We start from the raw sequence: 16,782 nt of genomic DNA on the forward strand, positions 1-16,782 counted from the left end.
TGAGAACTGGAGCGAAACTGGCTTCGTTCGAACGCAACACGGGAAGACAGAGCGCGGATTTACTGCGTAATTTCGCCGATTCTCCGTTAAAATGTTGGAGTGGAAGCAGCATACACGTCGTGATGTAACTGAATCGTGGCTGTAAACACACTCATTAGCCGAATTACTGGTGTTGAATGAGTAAGTGAGTTTAGTTTTACATCGCTTTCAGCAATGTTCCGCCAATATCACGAAAATGGGTTTCATCCATTGTGTCCATTTTTAACTTAGAGACTTGTGCACTCCTGCACAAAAGTCGGGATACCCTAGGCTTCTGTCGAGGTGAGGAGCTAATGAGGTACGACAGTGGTCAAAGCATTGGGGCTTCCCGAGCACCTATGTTCGATCCCTATATGAGGACATTATAGTGTCTTCTTCTGGAATCCGTTAAGATCCGCATTAGAATTGGTCTTCAGTAACCCATGCATGTCGTAAGAGGCGACTAACGGGATGGTGTGGTCATGGTCGTGGACTTGGTGGACACATGTCATCGCATCCCAATCGATGACAGACCGATGCTCATGCTGTTGATCATTGAATTGTCTGGGCCAGACTTGATTATTTACAGACCACCACTATATAGCCTAATACTGCTGAAGGCGGCGTAAAACTAAACTCACTCACTGATTTTGCTGGACATATTACCAGCATGAAACTATTTCAGTACCGTTATAGATCCATGTCCTGTTCGATGTGTGCCCGTTATAGCTCTGTACAGGAGTTTGTTTTGAAGGCGTTTGACAGCCATTTTGGTTGCAAGTGGATCAGCCAGCGTATAAATACGACTTATTTGCTGAAGTTGGATATTCTTCGAAGAGCTTCAAGAACTAAGTCGAGACTAAACCCCGCTGTTTGAACGGTAACTGTAGTTTAGATATTGCTGTTCTAAACGATGGCTGTTTCACACTGCGCTTGTTGAAATCAGTACCATGTTATCAGTAATGATGTTACAAACACCTTGAAAGATTTCATATTTTCGTGTTGCCATGCACTCCCGATGGTAAGGCTCATGAACCACGTGTGTTGTGCGCACATACGTGTGAACCAAAGTAATCCAGCGATCACGCTGAGCCACTAATGACCTTACTCGCACAGCGAACGCTCGTGACCTTTAGAGTTATTTATGAATGACTGAATATTGCTTTACGCCTCACCAGCAATATTTCAGCTGTTCGTACCAAGAGATGTATTCTGTTTTACAATGTAACACTGATGTTGAACATCAATAAAATTTCAGTCAAATATCACACTTTAGAAGATTTTAATAAGAAATACAAATATGTATTTTGTCGAATGGTATATATATTTTAAACGTGCTAAAATTAAGCTCAGATAAGGTAGGACTGACTGAATGAGTTTGGTTTTACGCCGCTTTTAGCAATATTCCAGCAACATCACGGTGGTGACACCACAAATGGGTTTCACACATTGAAGCAACGTGGGGAATCGAACACGGGTGTTCGGCATGACGATCCAACGTTTTAACAATAAGGCTACCGTACCGCTCCAGGAAACATCATACATATACTTATATACATATGTGTGTGTATGTGTGCGCGTGCGCGCGCGAGTCAATTCCTTCAAGTAGAATATGATTCATGCCCATTGGTCTGTGGCAAGGATGCACTTAAGTGGCGCTTCTTTCAATAAAACACAAATGTGTATAGTAACTGTGTTCAATGCAACATCTTCGTAGTACCACTTCATCTTGACGAGGAGTCCCGTTAATGAATATATTTGCTTGTTTTCTTTTATCGTGCAGCTCTGCTCAGGTGGATGAAGTGAGTGAGTGAGTCATTACTTAACGCCGCATCAGAGATCAAGTGAAATAGAATGTTAAAATGCCTATGTCGTGAAGACTAAGTTTACTTTCGGTCAGGTGATGAAGGTAATGGGTGTGTCAGTGTTGGTTCTATTAAACGGACAGTATCTTGAGATCCAAAGGCGTGTGCTTTCTGCGATATATCGTTGGCATTTTGTCGAGTTAGAGTGTGTGAAGATCCGTATTAGAACTGATCTTCGGTAACCAGTGCTTGTTAGAGGCGACTATCGGGGTCGGGAGGTAAGGCTTGCTGACTTGTTTGAAACAAGTCATTGTATCCCAGCTGTGTAGATCGATGTTCATGCTGTTGATCATTGGGTTGTCTGGTCCAAACTCGATTATTTACAGTCCGACGGCATATAGTTGAATGTGGTATTCGAACTCATGTGCATGCGTAACATGATGTGACGTTTAATGACATCTTTTTTTAATAGTCTCATTGTTGACAGTAACTGATAATCCTTTGTGAGGATAACAAATTTCCGAGCTAACCATCCCCAAATTAGCTCTAACAACTGTCAACAGTTGTGACAGCATGGTTGTATACTTGATCAAGTCCAGTTAAGTTATATTCGGCGGTCGCAAAATTCGATACAACCAATCTCACCCACCTATTCCTGTGAGTGTCTGCGAAGTGCGAAGCCTCATAACAACCCAACTTGTTCGAAGTGGTTCAATTATAGCGTGTCCGGCAATTGAGGCTGTTGTCTGCGTTTGTAATCACTGAATACCCAATAGACAAACGTTTTAGGCCTGCAAACGTTTTAGTATGATAGGAGGGATTCGTCATGTATGTGAACTGTCAGTGGCCTGATTTCATTAGTTTCACGTGAATGTCCTGAAATGGATCTCATATTTCGTTAGCATTTGTGCCTCTGCTGATATTGCGACATTTGTGAGAAGGAACAGTTGTCGAATACTTTCAAATGGCCTTCTGCTAAATCCAAACGCTGATGGTTGAAACTCGCGATCGGAGATGAATATCTAAACTAAGGGTTTTAAAGAATTATTTCTAATATACCTCGTATTATTTTCATTTCACTTATTGTCTGTTTCAGTGAAAGAAATGACCTGTTCGAACCCGAACTCGTCATTTAGAGATTGATAAACGTTGTCATATGTGTATAAAATATATATATTCGTCGTCATGAAACCAGTCTGTGCTACGGTGTCACATGTCAAATCTTTCTCCAACAGACGAGAGGCTATCAAAAATGTCCACGTGCAAGATTTTAGCGTGAGAAATTTTTCCTGTGTTGACCAATGAGAGTCGTTTTCATTCATGACCAACTCGTGTCATTCCGGGACATGCCGAATACCGATTACGGAAAGGGGCAAGTGCTAGCGAATGAGCCGTTTTCTGTTTCCGAGTCATATTCACGGAAACTGTCAATGATTACCGAAGAGAGGTTTCTTTAAAGACGAGGGTAGTGCTTAAAAAATGAGTTTTTCTGACCAGTATGATCCTTTGACTCATAAAAAGCAACAAAATGATTGGAATCCATGTTGATGTTATGATGATAACTGCTCTTGAAACTGATATTTATACCAAACCATGTCTGCACCCGTATGCCCTGGAATGTTTCATGTTGAATTCATTAGTGAATGCGAACATTCAAAATGTTATTTTGCGTGTCTTACACAAGGTCAATGCCGAGTGTAACCTCTATGCAACTGAATGACAACCAACACTCTCCTCCTCATACCCCTGTCAGTCGCCGGATCCTCAGATGGGGCAGTCGACGCCATTCCTCATGAAAGCAGCTTCCAGATACTGGACGATCAATTTGTTGTGCAAGACGATCCGTCATGTGCTAGATAGGCTCCAAAAGGTTCAGGTCTCCGGTCAATCAATCGTGAGATATGTCAGGAGATGCTTTACTAAGTTCTTTGTGTATCTATAGCAACCAACGATGAAAGACGTGATTTGATTTTTCGACCATTATTGAACATTATGAAATCGTATTTTTTGTTGTTGTCTCATTTGCATTTCTATGAACAAATGAACAAGTCATCATTTTAAAATAATTCAATAATTCTACTAAACTGCTGTTTCGGGACACTACACATGAGCGTTTGTTAACATCCTGGTGTTTTGGACATACTAACTGGACATTCGACCGCAGAGGAGCGGGTACAATGTCATAACTTATCCGCCAAAGAGGGCACTGGATGACCCTTGGAAACAACGGTAGCTGGTGAAAGCACTCTTATATGAAAATGCCGGGAGCACCAATTTGCAATAATTACCCTTTACAAACACGTTGATTGGATAAGTAGACGTGTATGCATGCATGCATGCATGCATGATGAGAGCCAACCACCACGTTCTGCAGCCATTACTACGCACGCTTGAACCTCTAGCTGGACCTCTAGACACCGACTGCTACCCCTGACGGGACGTCAAAGGGAACAGATTCACAGACGCTTCACATAGTCACTTCAGCAAAGTAAGTGTTATTATTTTAATGTTATATTCCGGTTTAACAATGGAAGAATGACTGAGTCTGGTTTTACGCTGCTGTTAGCAATATTCCAGCAATGTCACTGAGATGTACACCAGAAACGGGCTTGATACATTGTACCAATGCTGGGAACCCGTGTCTTCAGTATGACGAGCGAACGCTTTAGGCACTAGGCTACTCTAAAAAGCCCGTGTAGCAATATTAACTACCACATAGATCTACACTACGAAGTATGATATATGTAAATATTCAGCAGTTCGTGTAACGTTTCACTGTTTCGCCATTTTTTGTAACTATTTTTATCATTAACCACGAGTCGATTCCCATCTTGAGGTAAATATATCTATATTTAACCCTAGGAATCACATTGGGACATTTGGCAAAGTTTTGAATGTTTAAAATATGTAGCTATTTTACTCTAGAATATGTGATTTTGTGCATGCGCGGAACATGGAACATTATTTATAGGTCTATCATGATATATTCGCCACGCTGTATTGTTACCCAGTGTACCTGTTGACCAATTAACGATCCATACAAACACATGTCGTATCACAGTGAAATATGTACACGTGTGATATGTGGTAAAGTCGCAGAATCTGTGGATCTTTCTACTTCGACTGAGCAATGTTTTATTTTGTTGTAGACAACAATGGCAGGATTAAGGACATGGTTTGGACGTGGATTATATCAGGATTGTGTCGACTTCATCAACAGCTTCTGGACAGTCCTTCTATTGGCCGTTTGTTCTGTGGTATCATTCGTTGTACGTTACACAACCACACCCATCAGTTGTTGGAGTCCTGCTCATTTCACAGGGCCTATGCACTCCTTCACACAGGAATCATGTTTTCTGAAGGACTTGTATCATAACGAGTCGGTAATGGCTAACGATGTGAACAAAATATCCTCTGCCACTATCCCTTCCTACCACCTCTGGATACCACTCATACTCTTCTTCCAAGCCCTCGCTTTCAAAGTACCAAACATCATCTGGAACAGCACCAAGGACTTGTTTACTTTCAATATGGAGGAAACTGTCGAGTCACTGAAAAGTGTACAAGTAACCAATCCTGGGAACTACCAGGCCCTGTTCAGTCATGCAGCACGAGTGTTTGCAAGTCTGTTGAAAAGAAATCGGTTCACCCTCTCTATTCTGTATCTATTCGTAAAGCTCCTCTCATGTGTCAATCTGATAGCACAGATTATGTTCCTGACAGTATACTTCAGACAAAACCTGGCAATCAGGATGGGATCCTCTGCAGGTATCGATGTGGACTCCATCATTAAACCATTACTAGTCAAAGATGTGTACTGCTCTTTTCAAGTTCGAATGATGCAGAACACTCGTTTTTATGGAGTTCAGTGCATTCTGCCAATCACTGAAATCTATGAGAAGATGTTCGCATTCCTGTGGTACTGGGTCTTCCTCCTGGCTGTCATCACCATCCTTAACCTTGTCCTGTGGGCAGGATTTCTGTTCTTGCCGTTCCTAAGAGATGGGAGGATAACTGCCCACGTCAACGCTGCCAAAGGATCTCGTTCAGACGAGCTCTCCATAACTCGATTCATCAGCGATTTCCTGGGAACTGATGGAGTACTCGTCTTGTCCATGATCTCCCGGAATTCCAGCGAATTGGTTGCAGCGGATCTCACCCAGCATTTGCATCAGCTGTTCCAGGAGGAAGAGGAATGTGAAAACCAGCGACATCTTCACACAGGAAAACCTGAGGGAGGCAATGTCGTTCCTGAAGCAGCAATAACGGAAGCTGCACTGATACATGATCTACCCTCTGGAGCTGAAAGCCCAGAGAAAACACCAATTGTTTGACAGCAGAACTGATATCGTTTGCATTGAACTTGCACGGGCAAGTGATAAATTCCAAACGTGTTTCTTGGCTGCCTCTTAATATTCAGTATCACATGATACTGTGAAATGCAGCAGATATATCATTCTCTTTTTGTTTGTATTATAGAGATGAGGCTTAAAGGGTTTAACAGATCGACCTCCTCACCTGCTGTGACAATCATCTTATTGGAGTGAGTGAGTTTAGTTTTAAGCAATGTTCCAGCCATATGGCGGCGGTCTGTGAATAATCGAGTCTGGACCAGACAATCCAGTGACTAACAACATGAGCATCGATCTGCGCAATTGGGAACCGATGACATGTGTCAACCAAGTCAGCGAGCCTGACCACCCGATCCTGTTAGTCGCCTCTTATAACGACAAGCATAGTCGCCTTTTAAGGCAAGCATGGGTTGCTGAAGGCCTATTTTAGCCCGCGACCTTCACGGGTATCATCTTATTGGAAATTAGAATAGGAATGTGACCCTTTGATCACATGCAAGTGCTGATATAGTGTGGGGGTGGGTGGGGTTGTAATCATTCCGCTTTTAATACTTGACTGGGTCTTCCTCCTGGTTGTCATCACCATCCTTAACTTTTCTCTTCCTGTCGCCCTTAAGAGATAGCAGGAAAGCTCCCCACGTCAACGTTGCCAAAGGATCTAGACCTGACGAACACTTTTTAACTCGATCCATCAGCAGTTTCGTCGGGGTGGATGGGGTCTTTGTCCTAACCATGATATCTCGGAAGTCAAGTGAGCTGGTTTTAGCGAAACCTACCCAACATTTGTTCCAAGTGTTTCAGGACGAAGAATTTCATGTTTAGAGTGATGTCCACATAGGAGAGCCAGAAGGTTGCGCCGATGTCAGCAACATGAACTGAAGCAGCTTTAAGTTGATGATCAGTGATTGAAATTCCAGAGAAACTGCCGATTGTGTGACTTTGTATATTTGGTTGCGCTAACTGGTGTTCTTGTGAAATACCTAATGTTTCGATGGCATTTAAGTTGTGTTCTTAAGAGCTCTAAGACAAAACTGCCATTTCAAGTGAAAGGAGACCATCTCCAAATGCCTCAAGGGCAAAATTCTAAAATTCTGTGGAGATGAACTCTTGAAACTTTAGGATTCCATTTAAATTCGAAACATGGTTGGCAAACAACTTATTACACTTAAAGACTTCTGCCAAAGAAGACTTCTTTTACTTGTTTGGGCACTACATGATTTCAGAGTCATTTCTAGTCCCCACTGGCAATACATTCCCTTACAGTCCAATATAAATGAACTACTAACACTCTCTTAAGAGAAATCAATTGCTTGTGTAATAGCCGGCTTACCTGTCACAGCATGAATGTGAAGATACGTTTGGTTGGGTGGGTCTGAGAGCATTAATCACCAGGACTCACACAGTACGTCCGTGCCTTTAAAGAGTTCTTTGTGCAAATGCTGAACTGCATTTCATACGCTTCTACTTATGGGTACCCGGTGGGATAAGTCATGACTCTTAACCTTGTAGCGCTTGACAGGCAGCTTGGGTCGTCCGGTGTAGTAGTGTCTTACCGCTTTCAGCAGGCACAAGTGCGTGGATACAAGCTCGTTATGAATATCCATTATTATGTTTTACAGATTAAACATAGAGGGGTTCGGGTAATCCTGGATCAGTCAGGCAGGTAAGGCTCGTCACTAGCTCAGGGCCCTTGCCCAGCGTTCGAAATTACAGCTCGCCCGACGCCCCGGCGCCGGTTGTTATGATATCAGGCCGGCAGTTTCAAATATGTGCAGGCCTTCGGTAAATTAATGGCCGTGAAGATAAAATAAAACCTGCATGTAGCAGCAGGCTCTGTTGGCCGGCTGGTAAATTAAAGTATTGCAATCACTGCCCCCTCTACGCACAGCCCAGACATCGAGGAGGACTTCTCCCAGAAAGCTGCCTAGTAGAACCCCCACAGAATTCTTCGGAGAATATGAACACTGCAGCCATCTGCATTACCCAGAGTGTCTGAGGGTTAATTTTCCTGTTGGATAACATGGACGCTCTGTGCCATGTGATCAGGAGGTACCAATCCAAAGGACATCGAGAACAATGGAGAGTCTGACGATATTGCACTTTGGATGCAAGCGAGATATTTCAATAGCGAAATCTGCATATTTAGCATGCTTTTCCTGAATCAGACCTGAGTCTATTGCGTTGCTGTCAAAAGTGACAGAAAATTCAATGACCTATATAAATTCAAGGTCTAAGGGACAAGGTCAGATTTGTCGGCTGGAAGTATTAAGAGACAGTATATCGGAAGTGTAAATGTTGTCATTATTATTATTGTGTCCAACTGCGGCTTTTTTAACGACCATTGGCGAACAATTGGCCGGTGGACTTTCAAATCTCCAGTAAATCATAATGTTGGTTGTTAATGCGATGAATTTACATCACAATAGCGTAAAAAGATTATCTTCTGATCAATAAGCCTTTTCTTTTAAATAAGAAATCGCATTTTGTTGTTGCTTTTTTTTTCTTTTACTGTTATTGTCTATTTCAATATGCAAATAACCGAACGTGTTCTTTAGAGTTTTATAACGTTAGGGTCTGTGTGCACAATAGGTGATTCTCTGTCTCTGCCAAGGACGCGTTAGTCGTTGTCAAAACTATCTAATAGCAGACGTACTGTATTTGGTCTTCAAGAAACCACAGCGTTGATTATTTACTCTCATGTTGACTCGATGTCTTTTGGTGCCCAGAGGCTGGTGCGTACTAGAGAATCTAATTAAGGGTAAAAAGAAAACATTTCTGATGGGATTTGGCAAGTATGTTATGTGAAAAGGCTGCATTTTACAAGAGCTTTCAGTTGTAAAACGGAAACCTGTTTTGGACAAGTCGGAATAAAGCATCTTCAATATCATAGTAATATTTCTGATTTGTGAAATATACAAAATTCACAGTTTCTTTAAATGCACTATATTACTTCCTTTTAATATACTGGATTCACTGAAATAAATCAACTATTTTTTAAGTTATCCATCGGAAACGAAAGGCGTACTTTAGAAGGGAGCGGAAGAGCAACTCTCATTCCCAGCCATGCCCTACCAAAATGTTCTTAAAGGTCTGTCATGTTTTAACTTGGATGACCCAGGGTCAGTTTGCTGTGTATGAGTAGTGTAGTGTTGAAGGCCGTGAACATCCGGGTTATAAGTGGTCTTCACAAACTCATTCTTGTCGCAAGAAGCGACACATGCGATCGGGTGGTAATTGGGTTGATGGTCATAGCGTCTCGTAAAAAGACGATGGTGGTGTCAGTAACTGAAACACTTCCCTAATATAGCAGGAACAACAACAATTAAGTAAATACTTTATTTGATATCCAGTCAGATGGAAACGAAACAAAACAACAACAAAAACTGACAAGAGTCAGCAACAATTAATTAATGGGTGGTGATTTCGTTTAGGAATGTTAATGGTTCAGGACAAAAACAGATCGCAATCCAAGCAATGTATCAAAATGTTAATTGCAACAATTACTGCACCGACGGTAACAGTAACAGAGTGCGTTTACTTTTGTGAGCAGTCACAGGCAAATAACACAATGGAAGCGCTGTCCACACGAAATGTGGAGTTGCCCCAAAAGCAACTCCATTTCCTCACTGGACAGTGAAAGAAGAACATGTGACATGAGAGTAATTTTACGTTTCCCTCTCATTTTCATTATTTTGCAAGTATATCAGGCTTTGTCATTTGCCAGACGGGTCTAGAAACCTACCAGTCTTTCTGTAATAGCTTGAAACACTCTACATTTATTGTACGTAATGCGAGGGCATCCTGTTGAGAGTCGAAACAAGATGGCAGAAAATGATCCTTTCAATCCGAAATATGACATCCTCATCTGTAGACGTGCCTTTTTAGCTGTCAGTACTTAGATATAGTTATTTTATATCTTTCATTCGCAGTGCGAGCTTTATAGCATTATTACTTATTCAGATATCGTCGAAAAACTAAAACTGTACATTTTATATGGAGTTGGTCACATGTACGAAAAAGACTGTCCATTGCGTTGTGATTTTACTGTCCAGGGAGTTGACAGTTTGTAGTTTTTAACCGCCATATCATCAGCGTTATTCTAGAGGTGTTTGTTGTGAAGATGAATGTTTTGTTCATGACTGTTGAAGTTTCTGAATAATAAACTAATGGTACAAAGTCAAGCAACCCAAACATTTTCAGACGTTATGGATCATGAAGTGCGGACTCAAATATATTTTTATGATGTCTATCAACAAATACTTCAAAGGTACTAAACATCATTACAACAGTTTAGTTTTACGCCGCACTCAGCAATATTCAGCTAAATAGCGGCGGTTTGTAAGTAATCGAATCTCGTCCAGACAATCCAGTGATCAAAAGCATGAGCATCGATCTGTGCAATTGGGAACCGATGACATGTGTCAACCAAGTCAGCAAGCCTGACCACCCGATCTTTTACTTGGTTCTTTCGACTACACAGTGCATGTTTGCAGTGTAATGACGTGCTATCAAACTTGCATTGCGCAAGTCGCGAGTCTTTTCGCGGATTTCACTATCCTTGTGTAGTAAGACACCTGGTCTCATTCTGTTGAGTGTGTTTGAGTGACGTATTCCGTAACTACCTACGAAGAAATCATCACGTACATACTTGGTTGCTTAACTTCTTACCATCAGTATATATGCTTTAGTTTGATATTTTTATGGTTTCAGGAAATGAATTTTGTCGAACGAGTCCCGCGTATCCTTCAGCACCAGTCGTTTGTTGTCAAGCACACCAAAAACATAGAAGAAACAGAAACAGACGGGATACCGTCCTATTGTGCAACCTCATATAATAACCAGTCCAAAGTTATTAGAACAACTCATTCAGTTGGATATATAAATATTAATCAGCATTATTTGATACATTTAATCACTTGTACATTGCAACGCTTCGCTCCTTATATTCCGCCGTGCAGCACGTGCTGTTTCGTACAGCGTGCGCTGACAAACGGAAAACTGGATAACGGGAAAATCTCAAAGCGAGACTAGACGAGAAAAATTTGGCGGTCTTGTACAACTTTGATATTATATCAATCATACTGAGATACTATTTTTAAAGTTTAAAATTAAAATTCATATGTAAATACCATTATCTTATGAAATAAAGGAATTGGATTTTCGTGTAACCATAGTTGTTTGTGGTGTCTCATTTCACATTCATGCGAGAAAATTAGGAACGGCTGTAACGTAGGTCATTGTCTGAATTAATTCATGAGACTCATATTTCGATTTGACCTCTGCAACACATACGCTTCTACAAGTTTTTACTGGCCTCAGACTGCATGATGAGGGGGTCCACTCATTGCCAAGTCAGGGTATCAACAGTTGGATTTCGACATTTAATGCTCTAGAATCCACACAACTACATGGACAGTTACTCCAGTGTAAATTGCGTTTATGTTGGTGAAGATGTCATATTTCGGGTTGAAACGATCATCTTCACCATCTTGTTTCGACACTCGGGAGGGTGCCCTCGCTTAACGCGCAATGGCACTAAATGTAGAGTGTTTCAAGCTATTAGAGAAAGACTTGTAGGTTTCTAGACCCGTCTGGCAAATGGCAAAGCCTGATATACTTGCAAAATAATGAAAATGAGAGGGAAACGTAAATTTACTCTCATGTCACATGTTCTTCTTTCACTGCCCAGCGAGGAAATGGAGTTGCTTTGGGACAACTCCACATTTCGTGTGGACAGCGCTTACACCCTGTGAATAATCTATACTGACATGGGGACACCTCAAGCGTACGATATCGTCACTTCACAAATGGAAGACAGTCAGATCAACATGTATGGTTAGATGGTGTAATATAGCTCACTTCTTCAAAATAAGCTGTTGAATTCGTCAGTAGTCCACACTTTCTGTTACCTGTGGAGGACTCTCCTTGTGGGTGAATAATTCCTTATTGGAATAACGGCAAACCATTTATAACACTGGCAGTTGCAGATGTACTTGGGTCAAAGAGACCTTTTGATCTTTACGTCTTGTACCTTAGAACCCAACATACATTAAAAAGTGTTCTGCCATTCTGTATAAGAGTCATTATATGAAATACATATATGTCTGTGGTAGACGTCGCCCCGGAAGAGTAAATGGACGCATCCCTCAAAATCTAAACTTGTGTTTGTCTTTCGTGATTATTTCAAGACTTATAACAACTATTAATAAAACTGTAAAAAATTGAACACATTAAATTTAATATTTTCACTGTTACGAATTGATCATAATTTATTTGTACTGTTCCTGTACCACCAATGGTGGTTGTCGGAATAAAATATCAAATTAAATTGATTTGGCCATTTGGGTCTTTAGGATCATTGGGGGTCATTAGGGTCATTGGGAGAAGCACGAGTAGGTCACGATTTCTCACCTTCTATTGCGAACACCTGGTAATGGCACAACTTTGTTGATGATTCACAAATACACATTCAAGACATAGTCGGAACTATCGACTCTGATTTAGCAGAGATTTACTATGGATGCGGAAAGGGTTTTGTTGCTCTTATAAAAACAGATTGTTATTTTTTACCTCTTTGCTGAAATTCAACTGTTTGACTGGAATAGTTTGGGTTTCAAACGTTCGCACTTAACTCTAATGGTCCTATTTTAGGCTACAGTTCACATTCGTTAACAAAGTTAATTTCAACAGCGTTCTGTGGAAACCCAGCGTCTGCATCCAAAACGGTTCATTTGTGAGTCGTAACAGTTTGTCAGTATGATATATTTAACGAGAGAGACTCCGTTTCCATTTTCTATAAGAAATGTCCCTTTCTTGTCTTAGTGCTGCACTATACAAGCACGCATCGCATATCGAAAAAATTCCATAGATCACAGACTGTTTCTTTGCTTAAGAACAGACACACCTATTGCTATATAAAAGCAACAATCCCTATACTGAAAGGTTGTGTTGTGAAAGATGGAAAGATAGGAAGTATGTTTCTTATTCAACTGAACAATGTTTTCTTTTGTTGTAGACAACAATGGCAGGATTAAGGGCATGGTTTGGACGTGGATTATGTCAGGATTATGTCGACTCCATGAACAGCTTCTGGACAGTCCTTCTATTGGCCGTTTGTTCTGTGGCATCATTCGTTGTACGTTACACAACCACACCCATCAGTTGTTGGAGTCCTGCTCAATTCACAGGGCCTATGCACTCCTTCACACAGGAATCATGTTTTCAGAAGGACTTGTATCATACCGAGTCGGTAATGGCTAACGATGTGGACAAAATATCCTCTGCCACTATCCCTTCCTACCACCTTTGGATACCACTCATACTCTTCTTCCAAGCTCTCGCTTTCAAAGTACCAAACATCATCTGGAACAGCACCAAGGACTTGTTTACTTTCAATATGGAGGAAACTGTCGAGTCACTGAAAAGTGTACAAGTAACCAATCCTGGGAACTACCAGGCCCTGTTCAGTCATGCAGCACGAGTGTTTGCAAGTCTGTTGAAAAGAAATCGGTTCACCCTCTCTATTCTATATCTATTCGTAAAGCTCATCTCATGTGTCAATCTGATAGCACAGATTATGTTCCTGACAGTATACTTCAGACAAAACCTGGCAATCAGGATGGGATCCTCTGCAGGTATCGATGTGGACTCCATCATTAAACCATTACTAGTCAAAGATGTGTACTGCTATTTTCAAGTTAGAATGTTGCAGAATACTCATCATCATAGAGTTCAGTGCACTCTGCCAATCACTGAAATCTATGAGAAGATGTTCGCATTCCTGTGGTACTGGGTCTTCCTCCTGGCTGTCATCACCATCCTTAACCTTGTCCTGTGGGCAGGATTTCTGTTCTTGCCGTTCCTAAGAGATGGGAGGATAACTGCCCACGTCAACGCTGTCAAAGGATCTCGTTCAGACGAACACTCCAGCACTCGATTCATCAGCAGTTTCCTTGGGATGGATGGGGTCCTTGTCTTAACCATGATGTCTCAGAATTCCAGCGAGTTGGTTGCAGCGAGTCTTGCTCAGCAACTGTACCAGGTGTTCCAGGAGGAAGAGGAGGAATTTAAGAACCAGCGGAATCTTTACACGGAAGAACCGAGAAGCAGTGCTGTGTTTGCTGAAGCAACAAGAGGGGTACCAGCATTACCAATGACTGATCTATTCCCTGGTGCCAGACCTCCAGAGAGTGTGCCAGTTAAGTGACAATACAACTCGTGTGTATAGTGAGCTAGATTGCTCTAGAAAGTTGTATAATAGCGAAATGTCAAAAAAACTCAAGGCATTTATGGTGAGTTTTTAAAACATATCTCAGAATATGTTAATGCAAGAATCACTGGTTCCGACAATTTAGGACACTTGTGACTTTCAGGTTTCAGTTGAAATTGGGAACATAGTCAGAGAAACATTGTACTGCTGACGTATTATGACACTGAGGTGTTTGGGCGCGGGACTTTCATAACAGACTCTTAAACAAACCCGTACATGGTGCTTACATACTTTCAGCATACAAACACTTATGTGCACTTTGTTGATCAGCTGACCTGTTAACGTCTTCATTGTTGTTTAGCTGTCACAATCGAGGGTCTTTGGCAGGAACTAAGTGCATACACATTGGATAATGATCACTAGGATTCCTATAATTATTATATTGTGTAAGGCTAAATAAAAACGTGAAATGTTTCTCGGGCATAGGCGCGTCACTTATATTTGTGCCCGTTACAGTTTTTCAGTGCTACTTTGAAAAAAATAATTTTGACTTGACCGCGTCCCAATCATCCATTTGTCCTCTGTAAGAGTGGCTGTCGGTAATAAAGAATATGATTGACTCTGCAGCTCGTAAAAAAGTGTTAAACTTTCCAAACTGTATTTCTGAGAGAGAGAAAAAAATAAAAAAGTGTTCCTCTTTCGTCACTTTTTTTCTATCAAAAAATAAAAATATGTGTCCTACCGCCCTCGTCACGTTTGAAACAAATGTGCCCGAGAAACATTTAATTTGTTTATGCAGCCTAATATGTCCGTATTTTCTCATTTTGTAGCTGTGATGCTAAACTACAACTTGTAAACTCTTTCGTTTCAATTCTGTTTAACCAAAGTTTTGTTTGCATGGCATAACACTGATATTAAAGCAATTGGACAACCAGTTTGAGTCATTTCTGGAAGTGCTTTGACAGCACCTTGTATGGCAGAGGAAATTAGAGAATATCGTCATTTCATTGTTATTTAATGTGAATGAGTGGGTGAGTTTAATTTTACGCCGCACTCAGCAATATTCCAGCTATTTGGTGGCGGTCTGTAAATAATCGAGTCTGGACCAGACGATCCAGTGACCAACAACATGAGCATTGATCTGCGCAATTGGGAACCGATGACATGTGTCAACCAAGTCAGCGAACCTGATCACCCGATCCCACAAGTCGACTCTCACGTCAAGCATAGTCGCCTTTTATGGCAAGCATGGGTTGGTGAAGGCCTATTCTACCCCGGGACCTTCACGGGTCAGTTGGCCATGAGTGAATCATTACTGAATTCTTCATTGACTTACATGTTAATTACCTGTTACAAGAAGCATTTTCATAAATTGTGTAGAAGTGATTTTATTTTGATATTTCGCAAGCGTCTTGGAAATCATATTCTCCTGCGTGAAGATAATTTTCTTTTATCTTTCCGTTTATTAGTTATTGAATGACACCTGATTAAGCACCATATGTACAACTTCATTTTAATCTATCCCATAGACAGCCATGTTAAACCGGAATGGTATGTCTAAAATATGTGCTTTGAATAGTTGCTGTTTTCTAAAAAGATGATTACTCAGACCGAAACTAAATTTATGAAAATTCTTCTTGAAAGAGTTAATTAATATGTAGTTCTATGGGAATTTCACTAGTGATGACTCACTTGATGGCCAAATACTGTAGTTACTATTCATAATAAAGGTCAACTTCCCCCGCCTAGTTCACAATGAGATGATCTTTCAATGAGTGAATCCCTTAAAGTAAAAAACTCCACACCGTCAAGCAGGATATGCTGATGGTGAACTCCTGAATACACACACAGGAGGTGGCCAATACGTCCTCGTGTTAACATGTACGACTGTTTTTGTTTGTTTGTTTGCTTTTTTTTTTTGTTATTTTTTCATGAGATCCGTTGTTAATGCTAAAAAAGAAATTAAGAAAAAATCCCAGCAGCAACAACAACAACAAACAAAAACAAAGCAAAACAAACACGACAAAGAAAACACCCTAAAACAACACAAAACACTCAGATGTGCACGTAGCTCTAAATTGCAATGTTCCCATCGTAGGCTCCGTTTCTAATATCAAACTACAAGTTTACAGGACGACTAAAGAAACCACTTTAGTTTTCGGGACATATTTGCACACAAAGACATGTATTGATCTTGTAGTTTACGTTGAAAGAAAAGAAATGCTTCAAAGGCATGATCGAAACAAAGCATAAGTGGTAAAAGAAAGCATAAATATGTTTATAGTGTGTTTGGCCTCACCGCACAGTATATAAATGGTAAAAGAAAGCATCAATATGTTTATAGTGTGTTTGGCATTACTGCACAGTATATAAAATGGTAAAAGAAAGCATCAATATG

The 16,782-nt window shown here is 40.8% G+C and overlaps 2 protein-coding genes across 3 annotated transcripts; both read left to right on the forward strand.

Annotated features, from left to right (window-relative positions):
• The first annotated feature begins 782 nt into the window (after window positions 1-782).
• On the forward strand, window positions 783-9,062 carry LOC137298836 (innexin-19-like). Of its 2 annotated transcripts, none has more exons than XM_067831161.1 (2): window positions 783-898; window positions 4,973-9,062. In XM_067831161.1, exon 2 carries the CDS (start codon window positions 4,979-4,981, stop codon window positions 6,155-6,157), a length of 1,179 nt encoding a protein of 392 aa, XP_067687262.1. In that variant the 5' UTR covers window positions 783-898; window positions 4,973-4,978; the 3' UTR covers window positions 6,158-9,062. The 2 variants fall into 2 exon arrangements, with proteins under 2 accessions (XP_067687262.1, XP_067687270.1); XM_067831169.1 differs by lacking the exon at window positions 783-898 and adding an exon at window positions 4,226-4,311.
• On the forward strand, window positions 7,795-15,318 carry LOC137298849 (innexin unc-9-like). The gene is made up of 2 exons (XM_067831183.1): window positions 7,795-7,838; window positions 13,191-15,318. Exon 2 carries the CDS (start codon window positions 13,197-13,199, stop codon window positions 14,379-14,381), a length of 1,185 nt encoding a protein of 394 aa, XP_067687284.1. The 5' UTR covers window positions 7,795-7,838; window positions 13,191-13,196; the 3' UTR covers window positions 14,382-15,318.
• The last annotated feature ends 1,464 nt before the right edge of the window (window positions 15,319-16,782 follow it).

This window comes from Haliotis asinina, chromosome 1 (assembly GCF_037392515.1).
Source record: "Haliotis asinina isolate JCU_RB_2024 chromosome 1, JCU_Hal_asi_v2, whole genome shotgun sequence".
Classification (NCBI taxonomy): Eukaryota; Metazoa; Mollusca; class Gastropoda; order Lepetellida; family Haliotidae; genus Haliotis; species Haliotis asinina.

Bases quoted from the DNA above. Each gene is read 5' to 3' on its own strand.
- LOC137298849 (XM_067831183.1), top strand. From the start codon at position 13,197: ATGGCAGGATTAAGGGCATGGTTTGGACGTGGATTATGTCAGGATTAT.
- LOC137298836 (XM_067831161.1), top strand. From the start codon at position 4,979: ATGGCAGGATTAAGGACATGGTTTGGACGTGGATTATATCAGGATTGT.